Source organism: Manis pentadactyla, chromosome 2 (assembly GCF_030020395.1).
Source record: "Manis pentadactyla isolate mManPen7 chromosome 2, mManPen7.hap1, whole genome shotgun sequence".
Classification (NCBI taxonomy): domain Eukaryota; kingdom Metazoa; phylum Chordata; class Mammalia; order Pholidota; family Manidae; genus Manis; species Manis pentadactyla.
This window is the reverse complement of record NC_080020.1, coordinates 126,343,020-126,364,563: the sequence shown is the minus strand read 5'-3', so window position 1 is coordinate 126,364,563 and position 21,544 is coordinate 126,343,020. Positions and strand designations below refer to the sequence as shown.

The 21,544-nt window shown below is 36.1% G+C and overlaps 1 protein-coding gene across 4 annotated transcripts in view; it reads right to left on the bottom strand.

Moving 5' to 3' along the window:
• The window catches only part of CDH18 (cadherin 18), a 1,060,019-nt gene that overhangs the window by 106,977 nt on the left and 931,498 nt on the right, over positions 1-21,544 (bottom strand). For all 4 annotated transcript variants that reach the window (XM_036896722.2, XM_057496160.1, XM_036896723.2 and 1 more), the window contains one exon: positions 8,917-9,084. In XM_036896722.2, the coding sequence (XP_036752617.2) occupies positions 8,917-9,084 (168 nt within the window). The remainder of the gene's footprint in view (positions 1-8,916; positions 9,085-21,544) is intronic.

Genomic DNA, 21,544 nt, shown 5'->3' with positions numbered 1-21,544 from the left:
GAACAAAACCCCCGGGCCAGATGGATTTACCTCGGAATTTTATCAGACATACAGAGAAGACATAATACCCATTCTCCTTAAAGTTTTCCAAAAAATAGACGAGGAGGGGATACTTCCAAACTCATTCTATGAAGCTAACATCACCCTAATACCAAAATCAGGCAAAGTCCCCACCAAAAAAGAGAACTACAGACCAATATTCCTGATGAACATAGATGCAAAAACACTAAACAAAATATTAGCAAAACGAATTCAAAAATATGTCAAAAGGATCGTACACCATGACAAAGTGGGAATCATTCCAGGGATGCAAGGATGGTACAACATTCGAAAGTCCATCAACATCATCCACCACATCAACAAAAAGAAAGACAAAAACCACATGATCATCTCCATAGATGCTGAAAAAGCATTTGAGAAAGTTCAACATCCATTCATGATAAAAACTCTCAGCAAAATGGGTATAGAGGGCAAGTACCTCAACATAATAAAGGCCATCTATGATAAACCAACAGCCAACAATATACTGAACAGCGAGAAGCTGAAAGCATTTCCTCTGAGATCGGGAACTAGACAGGGATGCCCACTCTCCCCACTGTTATTTATCATAGTACTGGAGGTCCTAGCCACGGCAATCAGACAAAATAAAAACATACAAGTAATCCAGATTGGTAAAGAAGAAGTTAAACTGCCACTATTTCCAGATGACATGATACTGTACATAAAAAACCCTAAAGACTCCACCCCAAAACTACTAGAACTGATATCAGAATACAACAAAGTTGCAGGATACAAAATCAACACACAGAAATCTGTGGCTTTCCTATACACTAACAATGAACCAACAGAAAGAGAAATCAGGAAAACACCACCATTCACAATTGCATCAAAAAAAATAAAATACCTAGGAATAAATCTAACCAAAGAAGTGAAAGACTTATACTCTGAAAACTACAAGTCACTCTTAAGAGAAATTAAAGGGTGCACTAACAGATGGAAAGTCATCCCATGATCGTGGCCTGGAAGAATTAATATCGTCAAAAAGGCCATCCTTCCCAAAGCAATATACAGATTTGATGCAATCCCTATGAAACTACCAGCAACATTCTTCAATGAACTGGAACAAATAATTCAAAAATTCATATGTAAGCACCAAAGACCCTGAATAGACAAAGCAATCCTGAGAAAGAAGAATAAAGTAGGGGGGATCTCACTCCCCAACTTCAAGCTCTACTATAAAGCCATAATAATCATGACAATTTGGTACTGGCACAAAAGCAGAGCCACAGACCAATGGAACAGACTAGAGAATCCAGACATTAACCCAGACATATATGGTCAATTAATAATTGATAAAGGAGCCATGGACATACAATGGCGAAATGAAAGTCTCTTCAACAGATGGTCCTGGCAAAACTGGACAACTACATGTAAGAGATTGAAACTGGACCATTGTCTAACCCCATATACAAAAGTAAACTCAAAATGGATCAAAGACCTGAATGTAAGTCATGAAACCATTAAACTCTTGGAAGAAAACATAGGCAAAAACCTCTTAGACATAAACATGAGTGACCTCTTCTTGAACATATCTCCCCGGGCAAGGAAAACAACAGCAAAAATGAACAAGTGGGACTATGTTAAGCTGAAAAGCTTCTGTACAGCAAAAGAGACCATCAATATAACAAAAAGGAACCCTACAGTATGGGACAATATATTTGAAAATGACACATTCGATAAAGGCTTGACGTCCAGAATATATAAAAAGAGCTCACACGCCTCAGCAAACAAAAAAACAAATAACCCAATTAAAAAATGGGCATAGGAACTGAACAGACAGTTTTCCAAAACAGAAATACAGATGGCCAACAGACACATGAAAAGATGCTCCACATCGCTAATTATCAGAGAAATGCAAATTAAAACTACAATGAGGTATCACCTCACACCAGTAAGGATGGCTGCCATCCAAAAGACAAACAACAACAAATGTTGGTGAGGCTGTGGAGAAAGGGGCACGCTCCTACACTGCTGGTGGGAATGTAAATTAGTTCAACCATTGTGGAAAGCAGTATGGAGGTACATCAAAATGCTCAAAACAGACTTACCATTTGACCCAGGAATTGCACTCCTAGGAATTTACCCTAAGAATGCTGCAATCAAGTTTGAGAAAGACCGATGCACCCCTATGTTTATCGCAACACTATTTACAATAGCCAAGAATTGGAAGCAACCTAAATGGCCATCGATAGATGAATGGATAAAGAAGATGTGGTACATATACACAATGGAATACTACTCAGCCATAAGAAAAGGGCAAATCCTACCATTTGCAGCAACATGGATGAAGCTCGAGGGTATTATGCTCAGTGAAACAAACCAAGCGGAGAAAGAGAAATACCAAATGATTTCACTCATCTGTGGAATATAAGAACAAAGAAGGAACAAAACAGCAGCAGAATCACAGAACCCAAGAATGGACTAACAGGCACCAAAGGGAAAGGGATTGGGGAGGATGGGTGGGTAGGGAGGGATAAGAGGGGGGAGAAGAGGGGGAGTATTAAGATTAGCATGCATGGGTGGGTGGGAGAAAGGGGAGCGCTGTAAAACACAGAGAAGGCAAGTAGTGATTCTACAACATTTGCTATGCTGATGGACAGTGACTGTAAAGGGGTTTATAGGGGGGACCTGGTAGAGGGGAAAGCCTAGTAAACATAATATTCGTCATGTAAGTGTAGATTAATGATACCAAAAAAAAAAGGCTGTTCCTGTGTGGAGACTTCCAATGAGTCCTACACAAGAGTATAAAGGGCATATAAAAGTGTAGGCAAAGGGTCTGTTTGTGTTTATACAGAGGATCAAAGCCTAATTGGGCTACCCCGAAAATGAACTAAGATACGATATGAAAAAGAACTTCCAACATCAGCACTCTCTGGAAGACTCATGCCAGAAGATGATCATCAAAAAACCCCAACTAAGATCCACGCACTGCTACAGCTATAGATCCACTCATCCCACCAGTTCCTGAACTTGCCATGGGAATGAAGAAGAAGATATCTAAACTGGCCTGTGCATACAGTAAAACAACAAATTTGACTGGATCTATACTGTTGGAACTCAAACAAGATTTAGGAGAAGTGCAAATTGTAGCGCTCCAAAATCTTACAACTACAGACTATTTCCTGTTAAAAGAACATATGGGATGTGAACAGTCCCCAGGAATGGGTTGTTTTAATTTGTCTGATTTCTCTCAGACTATTCAAGCTCAGTTGGACAATATCCACCATATCATAGATAAGTTTTCACAAATGCCTAAGTTGCCTAACTGGTTTTCTTGGTTTCACTGGAGATGGCTGGTAATTACAGGTATGCTTTGGTTATGTAACTATACTCCTATTATGTTAATGTGTGTGCACAATTTAAGTAGTAGCTTAAAACCTATACATGCTGAAGTTACTCTACAAGAAGATATGTCAAAGAAATAATCAATCTTCCCATGTTTTCTTCCGCCTGCTACTTCTATAGCTTTTCTTCTTCCTTCCTAATTACAACCCTTAAATAGAATTCGTGCCTCATATCAAATTTACCGAGTATCATAATTCTTCCAAGTGGTAAAGATACCTCAAGACAAATGCTGGGCATAGAAGCCACAGGGCATAAATATGCAAAGAAGTAAAAAGCTAACCTTTTCAAACAATAAGGCTTCTCTCTCACTTACCAACTTTACATTTCCCTGTATAGCCCCGGAAGATGACTGGTTAGCCAGAGACGGGTAAGATTCCTCAAGGGAGGAACAACCTAAGACAGGCACAGTCGCAGGGGGCCATCAGGTGAGAAATTGGGGATCAACAGAGGTGAGGCTTAGAACCTCACCCCCCGTGTTCTGAGAGAAATCTTCTGCATACGTGGATGTTTTATTGCCCTTGTCTAGCTTGGATTAACACATAGTCTACAGGCACACACCTGATCATCTACATTTGCTCTCTTATAACACTAAACTATGTTTTCTACCTTTATCTTGTATCTACCTACCGCTTCAGCATTTTATTAAAAATAATAATAATAATAAAGAGAGAAATATGGTATCCACATATAAATCAAGTATAAAAATCAAATGAGTATTCATATTTGAACTCTTTATAGTTCATAATGCATGAGAAAAACCAAAAGTTTCTGTGATGACTGCCCTTGTACTGTTCACCATGTAACTTATTCACTATGTCAGAATTTGTTCTCCATGTAAGAACTTGTTCGTTATGCTTCAGAAGATTGGAGACTGACGAAAATTAGGCTTGGGGTGATTGTGCATTGAGCATTGACTCCCTTATACAGAATTTTATTGTTGTTAACAACCATTTGATCAATAAATATGAGAGATGCCCTCACAACAACAACAACAACAACAACAAAAATACACACTTCCAATTGTAAAATAAATAAGTAACTGGGATGTAATGTATCACATAAGGAATATAGTCAAAATATTTTAAAAACTTGGTATGGTGATAGCTGGTACCTAGAATTATCATGTATATAAATGTTGAATCACTGTGTTGTACACCTGAAACTAATGTAATGTAATACTGTGTGTCAACTACCCTTCAATAAAAAATAATTACCTAAAAAAAAAAAAAAAACCTAACCACAAAGCTACAGAATCTACCTTCTTTTAAAGTGCATAGGGATGCCTTTCTAAATCAAATACATGCTGCCATTTATTGAAATTCACTGCAAATTTCAAAATATGCCCATAAGCATAATAAAATAATCAAGATATCATTTTTATTAATATACTGGAGAAACCCCAACTTGCATATGCTGATTAAAACATACACTTCAAATGTTGATGGATCAGAGGGCACACTTTCTTGTTTGTTTCTTTTCATTCCATATGAATTCATCCCAAATAAATTACTGATGCTGAATATATTATATACCATTTCAATTTCTTTTCATGAAAATGCAAATGATAAAAACAGTGGTTCCATACTCAAATATTTTGCTATTGACAAAATCGCATCGCCTTTAATACCTTCATTCATCACTGGTATTTTCTTTTTCACTAATATTAAAATTTACCCAAATGAGTTAAACATCTGTACCTACAGGAAATATTGCCATCTATTGAGCTTGGAGGATGTGATCCTCCCAATATCTGCACTTTCTCAATTCTAGTCCCAAGTGAGCCAAAGTTGGATGACTTACAATTTCCAATCATTTCAAGTTCTTGGAGGAAGTTTGATTAAATAATTTTCTACTGTTTTATTGAGATTAACTGACATGTTATCTTCTTTCCCCAACTGGATTATTTACCCTACAAGAGCAATTCTCAAAGTACAGATCCTGTCATTTAAGGTACAGAGGTTTGATAAGTGAACTTTGATGAAAAGTACTGTTTTTTTTACATATATTCTTTGTAGAGAATAATCGATGCTAGAGAATTTTACCTAGCTAGGAATAAAGTAAGCAGTAACTCTAACATAGTTAAAAACAGAGACGGGAACAAGAATTTTAAGAAGCTCAATGGATTTTTTTCAGTAACAGGACTAGTATTGAGGAATTTTACACCTCGAGATGTTTTTCTCTGAAGGAGAATGGGACGTCCCTCGTGTTCTTGAGTAAGGAGTCAAGCAAGCCATAGAATGACTGATTTGTTCTCTTTCCCTCTTTCCCTGTGCATATTACAGTTAGTTCCCTTTCCTAACGTTTTCCTGCCACGTGTAGGCGTTATCTGGAACTGGGCAATGTGCCATCCAGTCTCTGCTGTCCCCTCCCAGCTCCCCGACACTGACGGGCAACCTGCATCAGCTGGATCTTTATTTGTCTTGTTTTCTAGGTCACTGATTTTGCAACTCCCTAATTTAGAGACTTGGAGCAAATTTTTAATCTAGTTAACTCTCTAGTTTTCAAACACTTAGTTCATAGTCAATTTATTTAAATTAAGATATAGTGGTAACTTTAAGAAACAATATAACAACCTGACTCAGTTTCTCAGGCCTTGGTAGATTAACTGAAGAAAGAAAAACAAATTCTTTGAGGGAATATTTTTGAGAACTTCGTGTGTAGATGTCTCTGCTAGAGTCAATCACAGTAATGGTTTAAGAAAGATGACTTTCTTAGGTAAAGAGAGAAAGAAGCCAGGAGAAAAGTGAAAATATCATATCTTAAGATAAACAGACCACTGGATCCATTTGATGACTGGATATGGTCCTCACATAAATTGAATTATATGTAGATGTGTGCATTTCATGGTGCTTCATGAATTCAAGTCTCATAACATATCATTTTTTTCCCCCAAGAATTTTACAAAGTTTACAATTATATGTATAGCTATTTGATGAGTTATAACACCTATGGGTCAATGAGAAAGTACTTTACTGCAAGCTACTCTGATCATGGTGACACTAAATTAGTCTGTAAGCAGCAGTGTATTTAGTGCAACATGAGTGCACAATAAAATCCCTTCAAAACAAATCAGAGAGTGACATTCTGGGTGTGTCCTGCCTCCATGTCAAAACTCTTAGTGAATCTCACTTAGATGAAAGATTGTATCTGTCAGTCATTTTTATAGACTGCTAATGACTGAAGAAAAGGAGATCCTATTAAATATAATGAGTTCACTCAGGAAGTACACATATATTGTTTCCTTGTCAGGTAAATCAGTGTTTTCACAATGAACTGATGTTTCAACTGATCATCAAAATACTGTTAAAAACAAAAGAGAATACTGTAAAGTCACTTTGGACTGACTGAGTCCCTTGACGGAAGGCAAGCTTATTTCAAGGTGCCTTTGTCTCCAGGACTCTCTCTAGGTTCCAATAGATCCCCACCTTTCTCCATTCTGTAGGTGGTAAGAATTCTGCTATTGCATAAGTCCTTGGGCATTTTACTACCCTTGTGGATTCTTCATATCTTTATAAGTGATTTCTTGTTAAATAATACTTAAATCTTCTTAAAAATATAAAAATAAATAAAAGAATAAATATTCATCACAACTACAATTTTCTTTTCATTTCTAAAATAAATTTTAATAGAGTTATAAATTTAAAAATTAGTTTGTGGTGAGAAGGAGGGAAAGAGAAAGAGTGGGAAATGCTATCTGTATTATGACCAAGAGTTTATTGTGCCTCTACTGTGTATAATTTGAGTTTTCATTCTATTAAGAGCTATAATATCAATATACATCTTAAAAATAGTGGTGGTAAAATTTACTTGAATATAAGGTAGACAAGTTGGTTTTATAAATTGTAAGAAAGCTTATAATCAGTTGAGTTTAGTGTTATTAGTCCTTACCTTTTAAAAAACCTCTGAACTTCAGGTTCCTCTTATAAAATAAGAGCACTTGTCATAAAATGGTATATGTGTATATATGCACAATGTGTGGACTAAATGATAAAATAAATACAAAATGAATTGTCATTTGTAAAATAATTTAAACTCAATTGTATATTATGGTTTAATGTGAATTTATCTATGATCTATACCTTTCTTCAAACATACTTTCTTCATAGAGCAAAGACCAATTGAATGAACCAGGTCATTTATCTTATCTCTAGAACAAATATTTTAAAGTGGCTTTACCTAATGATGAACTTGGCTTGTGTGTCTTTTAACACTGGCTTTTAATAATGGTAGCCAGAGTATTTAAATTCAACTCCTTCCCTCATTCATTTAGTAATAATTTATCAAGGGCTGGGCACTGATCTAGACACTTAAGATTACACAGACAGTTCAAGCATCTGTCTTACTCAGAGAGACTCTCAGAAGAGGAGATATGCACCTGTGGAAATACACATGACATGAAAGTGCTATGAAACAGAAAACAAGAATTTATTAACTCTGCTAATTGGGCAATAAAGTTCAGAGAAACTTGTAACAGGGCTTTTAAATAAAGGAATGTGAGTGTGGAGAATTCTGGGTTGAATTAGCAGAGTTCTTACCACCTACAGAATGGAGAAAGGTGGGGAGGTATTATTGGAACCTAGAGAGAGTCCTGGAGACAAGTGTTATCAGGTTTTAGGGACAGGCAGTATTCTGTTGTGGCCAGATCTGGAGTGTACTGAGAGCAGTATTAAGAAATAAAGCTGGGAAGACATTTCCTAACTTGCCTAGAGCCTTTACTGACGTACCATGGTGCCTTGAGTGCAATAAAGTTTATTACAGTGTTAAACATCATGTGTAAGAACATAAGGGACGACTCCCCTATAGGACTTTTATAGCAATTAAAGATTATTCTATAATGTTATCCACACTTTTTGCACATTTTGCCACATTAGAAATACTCACATATGTATTTTCCCATTCTGAGGATGTCATAAACACCATTTCCTTCCAAACTCACAGAACTGACACCTTATCCCCCTGATTTGCCTGCTACTTCATGCTGTCATTTAGAAGTTCATGTTCTACTCTGAAATCCCATTTGTTTGACTAGCTATATGCCCTACTTGGGATAGTGTGCATGTGTGTATGCATGTGTGTGTGTACAATAAAGTGTTCATTCATATCATGAAGGATATTTAAGAATCTCAGTCATGAAAAGTACACATGCAATTATTTTGCAAGAGTAGAATGCCTATATCAAGATGTATTTTGAATATATATGCCCATGAATATCTTACTAATATGTAACTACTTCAGCAAATGCAGGATATTGGTACCACTATATCATTTTTAATATTGAACTGTAATACCAACTGAAATGTATATTTCTAAGCCAGTGATGCTGGCTACCTACCAGGTTCAGAAGACAATAGGTGGAGTAATATCTTTAGTCTTATAAGGGAGACCAGATAGCACAAAAACAAAATATGCTCATTTATGACAACAGTAACAAGACATTATATATTTAAGTACTTCATTTTGTTTTACGTAAATGAAGAGTAATACATGTAAATGAAAAAAACAGGTACATACTCTGAGGAAACCGCGGGGGGTTGTCATTGACATCAGTCAGCGTGATGTTGACCGTCGTGGATCCTGAAAGTCCTCCAACTTGCCCAGCCATGTCTTTGGCTTGAATGACCACTGAGTAATGTTCTCTGGCTTCTCTGTCCATATTATGTAAGGCAGTTCTAATAACTCCTGTAATACACATTTTAAGCCAAACAATGAATTAGACAGCATAGAGCATAGATTTATTTTTTTCTTTTTTCAGAAATGCATTTTTATATGAAGTACTATGAGAGAAAGCCAGGCTTCTGAGACAAACAGTACCATACCAATGTCACTAAAATTGTCTCATTGAAATGTTAATTTACAACCATATGACCCAAACTGTCCTATTAGTGGCAGATGAAGATACCCATCTCCTTGGGTTCTTTGGAGTACCCTAAAGGGCATCCTTGCCCCCAACCTTGTTCCTTCTGCTGGTGCATTGAATATTCCACAATCTGTGCTCTTCACAACTATCAGCTGAGATATTTCAACAGAGATTAATTTTCATAGCTTACAGTCTACACAGCTTCCCGACAGGGATGGCAAAGTTTGCTAATGGAACATAGGAGAGGGATGTATACACTTGGACGGTTATGGCAGGAGGCATTTTAACATTCACCAAAACTAAGAAACTCACTATCCTTACCAGGAAATAATAACTACAATAAAAACTAGGCCTAAGTACATAAGCAAAATAAGGAAAGTGATGAGACAGATGCCAAAGAATCACATTTAAATCTCATTTTCTTCATCTTATTGCCCCAAAGGAGACATTTAATGCACTTTTTTCATGATTTAATAGTTGGATTCAATAAAAAGATAAAAAATATTAAATTTTCAGTTGTATTTATTCATAGATAAATACAAACACACACATAAAATAGATGGCTTTTGTCAACACAGCATGTGTGTTTTTTGTATTGTTAATGTACAACTACTTGAACAATATTACGGTTACTAGACTCCCCCTATTATCAAGTCCCCAACACATACCCCATTACAGTCACTGTCCATCAACATAGTAAGATGCTATAGAATCATAACTGGTCTTCTCTGTGTTATACTGCCTTTCCTGTGTCCCACCTGCTACTTTTTGTGTGCTAATTGTAATGCCCATTTTCCCCCCTTATCTCTCCCTTCCCACCCATGCTCCCCAATCCCTTTCCCTTTGGTAACTGTTAGTCCATTATTGGATTCTGTGATTCTGCTGCTGTTTTGTTCCTTCAGGTTTTGCTTTGTTTTTATACTCCACAGATGAGTGAAATCATTTGATACTTGAGTTTGGGAGTAATCTCTCCTCTTCTACTTTCTTGGAAAACTTTAAGGAGGTTGGGTATTAGGTCTTCACTAAATGTTTGATCAAATTCAGCAGTGAAACCATCTGGTTCAGACATTTTATTCTTAGGTAGTTTTGTGATTACCAATTCAATTTCATTGCTGGGTAATTGATCTTTCCAGATTTTCTGTTTCTTTTTGGGTCAGCCTTGGAAGGTTATATTTTTCTGGAAAGTTGTCCATTTCTTCTAGGTTACCCTGCTTGTTATCATATAATTTTTCATAGTACTCTCTCATAATCCTTTTATTTCTGTGGTGTCTGTAGTGATTTTTCCTTTCTCATTTCTGATTCTGTTATGTGTGTAGACTCTCTTTTATTCTTGATAATTCTGGCAAGGGGTTTATCTATTTTGTTTATTTTCTCAATGAACCAGTGCCTGCTATCATTGATTCTTTCTATTGTTTTATTCTTCTCAATTTTATTTATTTCTGCTTTAATCTTTCTTATGACCCTCCTTCTACTGACTTTGGGCCCCATTTGTTCTTCCTTTTCTAGTGTTATTTATTGTGAGTTTAGACTGTGTGTTTGGGACTGTTCTTCTTTCCTGAGGTAGGCCTGTATTGTTATATACTTCCCTTTTAGCACAGCCTTCACTGCATCCCACAGATTTTGTGGTGTTGATTATTGTTGTCATTTGTCTCCATATATTGTTTGATCTCTGTTTTTATTTGGCCATTGATCCATTAATTATCTGGGAGCATGTTATTAAGCCTCCATGTGTTTGTGGGCTTTTTCATTTTCTTTGTGTAATTTATTTCTAGTTTCATACCTCTGTGATCTGAGAAGCTGGTTGGTATAATTTCAATCTTTTTGAATTTACTGAGGTTCTTTTTGTGGCCTGGGATATGATCTATTCTTGAAAATATTCCATGTGCACTTGAGAAGAATGTGTATCCTGTCGCTTTTGGATGGAGTGTTCTGTAGATGTCCATTAGGTCCATTTGTTCTAATATGTTGTTCAGTGCCTTTGTCTCTTTATTTATTTTCTGTTTGGTTGATCTGTCCTTTGGAGTGAGTGGTGTGTTGAAGTCCCAAAAATGAATGCATTGCATTTTATTTTCCCCTTTAATTCTGTATTTGTTTCACATACGTAGGTGATCCTGTGTTGGGTGCATAGGTATTTATAATAGTTATATCTTCTTGTTGGACTGACCTCTTTATCATTATATAATGTCCTTCTTTGTTTCTTGCGACTTTCTGTTTTGAAGTCTATTTTGTCTGATACAAGTACTGCAACTCCTGCTTTTTCTCCCTATTAGTTGCATGAAATATCTTTTTCCATCCCTTTACTTTCAGTCTGTGTATGTCTTTGGGTTTGAAGTGAGTCTCTTGTAGGCAGCATATAGATGGGTCTTGTTGTTTTGTACATTCAGTGACTCCACGTATTTTGATTGGTGCATTCAGACCATTTACATTTAGGTTGATTATCAATAGGTATGTACTTATTGCCACTGCTTTAGATTCATGGTTACCAAAGGTTCAAGGGTAATTCCCTTATTATCTAACAGTCTAATTTAACTCACTTTGTATGCTATTACAAACACAATCTAAAGGTTCTTTTTTTTAATTATCATCCTTTATCTTCCTCCTCCATTCTTTGTATATTATGAATCATATTCTGTACTCTTTGTCTACCCCTTGGATGACATCTATTTAGCCTTAGGAATACTTGCATTTATAAGAGTCTCTACAAAATGCCCTGTAGAGGTAGTTTGTGGGAGGAAACTTCTCTCAGCTTTTGCTTACCTGAAAATTGTTTAATCCCTGCTTCAAATTCAAATGATAACCTTGCCAGGTAGAACATTCTTGGTTCAAGGATCTTCTGATTCATTGCATTAAATATATCATGCCACTTCCTTCTGGACTGTAAGGTTTCTGCTGAGAAATCTGATGATAACCTGATGGGTTTTCCTTTGTATGTGATCTTTTTTCTCTCTCTAGCTGCTCTTAAAAAGTCTGTCTTTATTCTTGATCTTTGCTATTTTAACTTTTATATGTCTTGATGCTGTCTTGCTTGGGTCCCTGTGTTGGGAGATCTGTGCACCTCCATGGCCTGAGAGACTATCTCCTTCACCAGATTGGAGAAGTTTTCAGCAATTACCTCCTCAATGACACTTTCTATCCCTTTTTTCTCTCTTCTTCTTCTGGTATCCCAATAATGCGAATATTGTTCTGTTTGATTTGGTCACACAGTTCTCTCAATGCTCTTTCATTCTTAGAGTTTCCTTTTTCTCTCTGTGCCTCAGCTTCTTTGTATTCCTCTTCTCTAATTTCGGTTCCATTTACCCTCTCTTCTACTACCTCCAATCTGCTCTTAAATCCTTCCATTGTATGTTTCATTTCAGATATGGAATTTCTTAATAATGAAATCTCCTTCTTAAATTTGTTCCTGAGTTCCTGAATATTTTTCTGTACCTCTATAAGTATGTTTATGATTTTTATTTTGAACTCTCTTTCAGGAAGATTGGTGAGTTCAGTTTCATTTGGCCCTTTTTCTGGGGTTTGTGAGATTTTGGTCTGAACCAGGTTCTTTTGATGTTTCATATTTTTATGTGGTGCCCTCTAGTGCCCAGAAGCTCCAGTCTCTGGAGCTGCTCAGCCCCTAGAGAGAGGTTTGGGGTCATAGGGGAGCAGAGCTGGTGACTGGAGGGAAGAAAGATCTGTTTCCTGATTCCTGCCTGTGGTGCCTGTCTCCAGTCTCAGAGCCAGTGGGCCGAGCACACAGGTTTAAGTCTCTGTGCTCTGCATCTCTCGCTGTTGTAGGTGGGGCCTCCTTCTGGTTGGCCTGATGCCAGCACAGTGACTGCCAGTTTGCAACCCAGTGTCATCAGGTCAGGAGGAAGGCGCAGCAAGCTGTGTGTCACAGTGGGGTGCCTCGGAGCAGAGTAGCCAGCCAGGGGATGAAGAACCTGAAGCTCTTCAATGTTCTCAACCTGCTGGGCAGAGTGCACCCAGACAACCTTGTCCAGCTCTCCGTTCTCCTGTGCAGCAAGCAAGCTCTGTGCAAACCCTGCCCCTTCAGCAGCCCTCTTGCTGCTAGGAAGCCTCTCAGGCCCCATGCCTTTCCTTTGTCCCAGAGTGGCCGGATGTGGATCCCATCCTCCACAAATGGCCAGAATCTCATTCTTTCAAGCACTCCGCCTGTCCCAGTTCCCCAACCTCCAGAGCACCACACAACGAAGGTTTCTTCTTGCAAAGGACATCTCCAGGGTTAGGTGTTCACCAGTCCCAGGCTTCCACCCCCCTCCCCACTCCATTTCTCTTTCTCCCACCAGTGAGCTGGGGTGGGGGAAGGGCTTGGGTCCCACTGGATCAAGGCTTTGGTACATTAACCTATTTTGTGAGGTCTGCTCTGTTTGTGAGGTCTGTATGCACTCTAGTTCAGCCTTCTTTCTTGTTGCTGTTTTAGGGTTAGTTGTATTAACTATATGTTTGTACTATTTGTGGTTTTGGGATCAGTTCTCTGTCTCACCTCTCAGGCAGCCATCTTCAACACCATGTGGTGGCCTTGTCAATAGAGCTTCAAATTTAAAAATTAAACAAATTTTCCAGAGGGTCAAGTTTACACAAGGACTATTAACTATGTCAGAAATAAAGACTGTTCTCATGTAGATGAGCTATGTTTTAAATAAGTATGTAAATAAATTTTTTTAATATTTATATATTAATTCAAACATATATATATATGATACTCCAAATATAGGTCAACATTTATCAGCCACCTTTTTACTTTTATTAAAAATACCTGAATTGAGTCACTTTTGATAGAAACATCAGTGGCTTCAATTAAACAGTTGATTAGTTAGAAGCATAATTCATAGCATGATGCCAATGATAATACTTCTAACTATGAAGCTTAACTTACATTTTTACAGATGATATCTTGATAATGAAAGAAAATGAGGTTGCATACTCAAGCTTAAAAATAGTCTTTCAGGAGTGGAAAGGATTAGTCAATCAGGTTTTCTTGAATATAGAGCACTGAACCACTATTTCTCTTTTTATTTTTTTTATTTTTTACTGAAATGATTGCATGTGTAATGACTTTGAGAAGAGAGCCTCAGGCACCAGGAAAACAGATAACATGACTTTCAATATTTGTGAATACGTAATTGAGGGAGTTTAGGAAAATATTCCTGAAGCTAAATAGAAATGAAAATAACTCTTATCAAAAGAAATTATAAAATGATAATAAATAATTCATCTAATTCATGCATATAAAAAGGCCTCAAGCATCCATATTAAAAAGAACAATGTTTTATCACATATGAAAATTATATAAGAAGAACTGAATGTTGCAGAGATGAACAAGCTAAGAATTTATGAATGTATTTTATGAAATAAATGTATACTTTCTAAAATTTGAAAAGAAAATAAAGATGCCATTCTAAAAGAAAACATTACAAGTGGGACATGCCACTGGTGTGTAGAAGTATGAGATTATTATCCAGGGTAATGTTTTACAAAGAAATCATTCAAGAAATATTTGGAGAATATAAATATATAAAAAGTAAAATCAATCATTAGAAAGTGAATGATAGATACTTCTTTTATGCAATTTGTTATCATTTAAGAGGATCAGCATAACCCTTGGTTTATAGTATGGACTTCAAAAATTTCATTCTAATAATTTCATCCCATGGCCATTCTCTCTTTTCTTTAATAATACAGCTACTTCTGACACAAAATGGGAAGAAAGTCATCAGCCAAATTTGCTTATGAAAAAAAAAGAGGACATCCAGATTTGACATACACTTCTCAGAAATGAATGTCTAAGGACCTATTTAAATGCACAGTTCTCCTGAGGACGACCCAGTTGTGTGTGCATAGATGTGACCTCCCTTGGGGGCACATAGGTAACTGGGCAATGTTCCATCAAACTGCCATAGCAACTTGATCCCAGTATACAATTATCCCTTTCTGACATGTAGCCCAGATGTTTGAAAGTGAGGTAACCTTGAACACAGTTGATACATAGTAACTTTATTTTCCTTTTAAATCTACTTCATTTTTTTAGAGCAATTTTATGTCCACTGCAAAACAGAGAAGACAGTACCAGCAAGTTATGATGTATTCTCAACTCACCCACTCCCCTTTATCCCCATCAGTCTCCTTAACAACTTCTTGCATTAAAGTGGTGCAATTGTTACAACCAGTGAACCTGTACTGATAGATCATCATCACCCCAAATCCACAGTTTAAGGGGATCACTCTTGGTGCTATACATTTATGAGTTTGGAAAATTGTATAATGGCATGTGACCATCACTATAGAATCACAGAAAATAGTTTCACTGCCCTAAAATCCATTCTACTCCACCTATTTATACCAACCTCCCCTCAACTCCTAACACATACTGATATTTGTAATATCCCCATAATTTTGCCTTTTCCAGAAAGTTGTGTAATTGGAACCATATAGTGTGTTGCCTTTTCAGATTGGCTTCATTTATTTAAAAATGTTTAAGCTTCCTCCTGTCTTTTCATGGCTTGATGTCTCAGTTATCTTTAGTGCTGAATATGACTCTATTATCTGAATGTACCAGTTTGTGCATTCACCTATTGAAAGACATGTTTGCTGCTTCCAAGTTTTGGTGACTATGAATAAACTGTTATAAACACCTGTGTTCAGGTTTTGTGTAGACATACCTTTTCAACTCTTTTGAGCAAATATCAAATAGTGTGACTGCCTCATCTTATGGTAAGAGTCTATTTAGTTTGTAAGAAACCACTAAACTGTCTTCCAATGTGAGTGCACCATTTTGCATTTCCACCAGCAATGAATGACAGTTCCTTTTGCTACATATACTCATCAGCATTCAGTGTTGTCAGTGTTCTGGATTTTGTCTGTTGTATTAAATGAGTAGTGCTATCTCATCGTTTTTGTTTGCATTTCCCTAACGGCATGTGATGCTGAGCATTTTTTCACATGCTTAATTTCATATGTACATCATCTTTGGTGAAATGTCTCTTAAAGCCCTTGGCCCATTTTTTGAGATCAGATGATTTGTTTTCATACTGTTGAGTTTTATGAGTTATTTGTATATTTTCAATTACCAGCTTTTATCAGAGATGTCTTTTGCAAGTATTTTCTCTCAGGCTATGACTTGTATTCTGATTCTCCTGACAGTATTTTCCAGTGCAGAAGTTTTAATTATTTTGAAGTCCAGATCATCAACTTTAATTTCATGAATCCTGACTTTATATTATATCTAAAAAGTTATTGCTATACCCAAGGTCAGCTAAATTTTCTTTGTTATATTCTATGAATTTTATAGTTTGTGTTTAATACTTAAGTCTAAGATCCCTTTTGAGCTCCTTTTTGTTAAGGGTGAATCTTTTTTTTATTATTTGTTGAAAACTCTATCCTTTTCTCCATTCTATTATTTTCCTCCTTTGTCAAAAGTCAGTTGGCTATATGAATGAGGGTCTATTTCTGGGCTTGCTATTCTGCTGATATATTTGCCTATTCTTAATCAATACCACATTGTCTTGATTATATCTTTATAGAAACTCCTGCAGGTAGGTAGTATCAGTCTTCCAACTTTTTTCTTCTGTATTATGTTGGCTATTCTGGGTCTTTTGCCTCTACATATAAACTATAGTATCAGTTTGTCAATATCTAAAATAACTTTCTAGGATTTTGATTGCTATTTCAATGAATCTATTAGTAAAGTTGGAAAAACTGATATCTTGACAATATTGAGTCTTCTTATCCATGAACATGGAGTATCTCTCCATTTATTTAGTTCTTATTTGTTTCATCCTTGAGGTTTATAGTTTTCTACACACAGATTTTGCACATTTTGTGTTAGATTTATACCTAAGTAATTTTTGGTGGGGGAAAGCTAACCTAAATGGTATTGTGTTTTTAAATCCAGTTCTACTTGTTCATCACTAGTTTATAAGAAAGTGGTTATATATCAACATAGTGTCCTGAAACCTTGTTATAACACTTATTGGTTCCAGGAGGTTTTGTTGTTGATTCCTACATTGAATTTTCTGTCATCAGTGAACAAAGATAGTTTTTCTTCTTTCCAAATCTGCAGAGCTTTTATTTCCTGAGAATGTTTTATTGCATTAGGTAGATCTTCCAGTGTAATATTCTAAAGGAGTGGTAAGAGGGGACATCCTCAATTATTCCTGATCTTAGCTGAGAGGCTTCAAGTTTCTCACCATTAAGATGATGTTAGTTGTAGGTTTTCTGCAAATAGTCTATATCAAGTTGAGGAAGTTTCTTTCTATTCTTAGTATGCTGCACAGTAATTTTTAAAAACTGGCAATGTACTTTCTAGCAGATGAGATCTTTAGCACTTTTAAAGAAGAATGCCTTCCTGTTCAGATTGTGGATTTCTTCACAGTGAATGATACACTGTGCCACTGAAAGAATTACTTCATGAGTAAGTTTATTTCACTTATATGTTCTATCAGAATTGGTTATTAAAATATATAAAACATTTTCTAATTTTACAGTTTTGAATGTACTAATATACTATCTGATTATTTGAGGAAGATGAATAACAATGGTTCAAACAGGCTGGAACATTTCATATCTAAGATCAAACCATTTTTCTGAATGCTCCTGGTAATTGATTCCTTTCACTCTACAGAAGAACTTTGTCTGTGCTCCAAGTAGCTGAAATTATCATGAACTCTTCTTGTCCTGTCCATTTATCAAGTAGGTAATTTTACATCATGGGTAAACAATCCTTTATCCATGTTGGTGAACAATTGCATAGATATTTAATCATTATTAAATTATTTTTATAAATATTCTTATTTGATACATTTATCAGAAAATGTAAACAATGTTGAAAGAAGTTAGACAAATATGGTAAATTTTTATACCTCCTAAATATTTTAAGAAAGAATTAAAGAAAAATCAGTAAGTTAAAGAGTAATTCACAAATTAGTTTCTATTCTCAAAGTTTAGCACAATAGCTTGCTTTTTCACAGAGTTAAGTTATGTGTTTTGAATAAAAACACACATACACATTGTTTTTCCCTCCCTTTTATCCAGGGTGCTACATTAGAAAAGAGTGAAACATTAAGAAAAACTAAAAACCAAATATGAGTTAAATATGAAGCTCTCTATGCAAAGTGATTGTATGTACTGGTTTTCTCTGGACATTTTCAGACTATTCCTGTCTTTGCTTAACCATTAAAGCACTCCTTTTTATTCTGAACAGTCTACCTGTTTGGATGATCTTTTATTTAGTCACACTAATTTTTATAATATTGCTAATGGTTTTTAAACTTCTCTCTGATTCAACATTACCTTGGAATCTCCTTAAAGAGTTAATTCCTTGGGCCCACCCACCAGAGACTCTTGATTTAGTAATTTGGTGTGAGTCTGGCCTACTTAGAATTTCAATTGACTGCTGTTCTAGTCTGCTCAGACTGTTATAAAAAATACAATAGATACAGTGGCTCAAACAACAGAAATTTATTCCTGATAGTTTCGGAGGCTGGGGTGATCAAGATGCCAGCCACTGTGTTTACTGGTGAGAGCTCTCTGTCAGTCTTGTCTGCACTACCTTTTCACCATGGACTTTCCCCAGGGCATGTACAGTGAGAAAGAGAAAGACAGAGATTGCCAATCCCAACATGAGGTCCTCACCTTACTGCTCCAGTCTATAATAAGACTCCAGAATGTTATAATTAGAGTGTTTAAAGATAGGGAAATTGATATGCAAATTATCTCTCAAAGGCTCCATCTATCTTAAAATTCTATCACATTGGGAGTTAGGGTTTCAACATATGACTGTTGGAGGGAGAATAATATTCAATCGATTGGTTCACAAACTGGTCCCCCCTACACAGAGATCAAAGAAAGAGGCAGACCACTCTAGTTCAGTGGGTGGTAGTTTTAATAGGCAAGGGAACTTACATACCAGGCTTGTCTTGAGTAGCTCAAGATGAGTAGATAGCTGCACCCACCCACCATAATCTTAAAAAAACTGGGCTTAGTCATATATTCCAGTCTTGACAACACATTGTTCTCTCAAGCTGCATCCTTAAACGTGGCTTCCACTGTGGGATGGTGATGAAATAGATACTCAATACATTTTAATGCCATGGGAGTGGGTGAAGAGACCCTGATGTCTGGGTCCAGCTTGCATATCACCTGACAGTTGGGTCCTTTAGATGACCTCCCCCAACACCCATAACAACTACCACAGGTGATTCCAGTGCAAGTGGATCAAGACCATACTTAGAAAAGCCAAGATTAGAAAGATGAAATTCTACCATTATGTATTTATACCTTTCTTCAACTTCATGTGTCCATCCTGTCATGCCAATAAATACCTATATATGTAAGGGGATACCCAAATGCACACACACAGAAAATGATACGCAATGGTAATAATCATTTTCCAAACTGTGAAGCTTAAACTCATGTCTAAGACTGGGATAAACCACATTAATATTATCCAAGCAATAAATGATATTCTGTTTGTTTGATTTTTTCTGACAGGAATGCATGTATCCACTAATTGTAATATCACTTACTTTTCCAAATAAACTTAATAAGGACATACCACATGGCCTTTCCATTAAGTAATACAGAGCAGATAAATTAATTACCATAGGATATCATATTTTTCATTTGTTAGGAATGAAGAAGACTCTTTTCTTTTCAATACTTGCTAGGTACTGGGTAAAGGCACATTCTGAATGTTTGTCAGTTATGCTTCACTAGAAATGTTTACTTCAAAATTCTTCACTGGAATTGTTGCCTCTTATTCTCCTTTGATGCTTAGTTGAATCAACAAGATATGATTACCTTTGTATCATTTTGTTTTGTTTCTTATTACTTTTCTGATAAATGATTGTAGGTGCCCCATTGCCTGCAAATTACCTTCTGACTATTGCTTTCTAAATACCTTGATATGTGGTGCTTGTAACTGGGAATTACTCTATGCAGAATACAAGTTCATAACAGTGAAACTCATCAGTTGTTATAAACATTATTCACTGAACCCAACTTACTGACTTACCATATGTTTTTGTTCCCTGACTGATGGTATTCCTATATAGCTATACATCCTCCAAAATGTTTTCTTGCATTTTTACTCCCTAAAAAGAATTTAAAATGTAGATGTACAAATCTGTTAGATAATACTTCAGAACACTGTAAAATAAAATCCCTAAAAGGCTAGAACAAATAAACAAGCATGAACATCCATATTCCTACAGAAATTTCTAAGGTGTATATATACACATCTCTCTTTATATATATGTATATATATGCATGTATATATACATACATACACATATATAAGAGGAACTGGTTAAAATTTCCTTCATGTCTAACCAGACATAGGCATTTTGGCTCAATATCTTATTTTGCTTCTAATTTTCTCAGTTGCTCATTCATTCAATTTAAGCCTAATATGTCATTATGAAATGTCTGTTAAAATATACTGGAGTCCCAGTGTTTCGTTAATGGGACACAAGAGCCATTTAGAACAGAATCAGATGGAGTGCCAATTATCATGCAAATACAAAGAGACATCTCAGATTAACTGAATCAGAATCTGGGGAATGGGCCCAAGCATCCACTTAACATCTTAGTACTAATAATTCACCTTTCCAACCACCTGGTTGTGGTGACATAAGAAACTGGGAGATTATTTATGTTGGCTATTCAATTGCTATTTGTTTCAACATTTTGAATATCATATGTTACATCTATCCAGTTACATGTTCTGAATTTTCCCTACTGACTTTGTAAAGATAATGTGGCTTCCATAAATTCTTATCTACACTGAAAGCAAAAACATTTAGACATTAAATCTGTATGCATCCATCAGAGGCACAGTACCAGGAATCTGTTTTCTTTATTCATCACCAGCTAAATGTATGCTAAATCTGTCTCTGTTCCATATAAAATGTGGGGTACAGAGACATATAAGACAGATATTATTACATTAGAATGTTATAATTGGAGTGTTTAAATATAGGGAAATAGATATGAAAATCTGGAAAATTAAGTATTACAGAAAATATATTTCAGGAATGGCAAACAAAACCCGTTTCACAGGTCATAGTTATAAAAATGGATGAGGGGCGGAGCCAACATGGCGGCGTGAGTAGGACAGTGGGAATCTCCTCCCAAAAACATATATACTTTTGAAAATACAACAAACACAACTAGCCCTAAAAGAGAGACCAGAAGACACAGGACAGTGGCCAGACTGCAGCTACACCAGCGAGAACCCAGCGACTGGTGAAAGGGGTAAGATACAAGCCCCGGCCCTGCGGGACC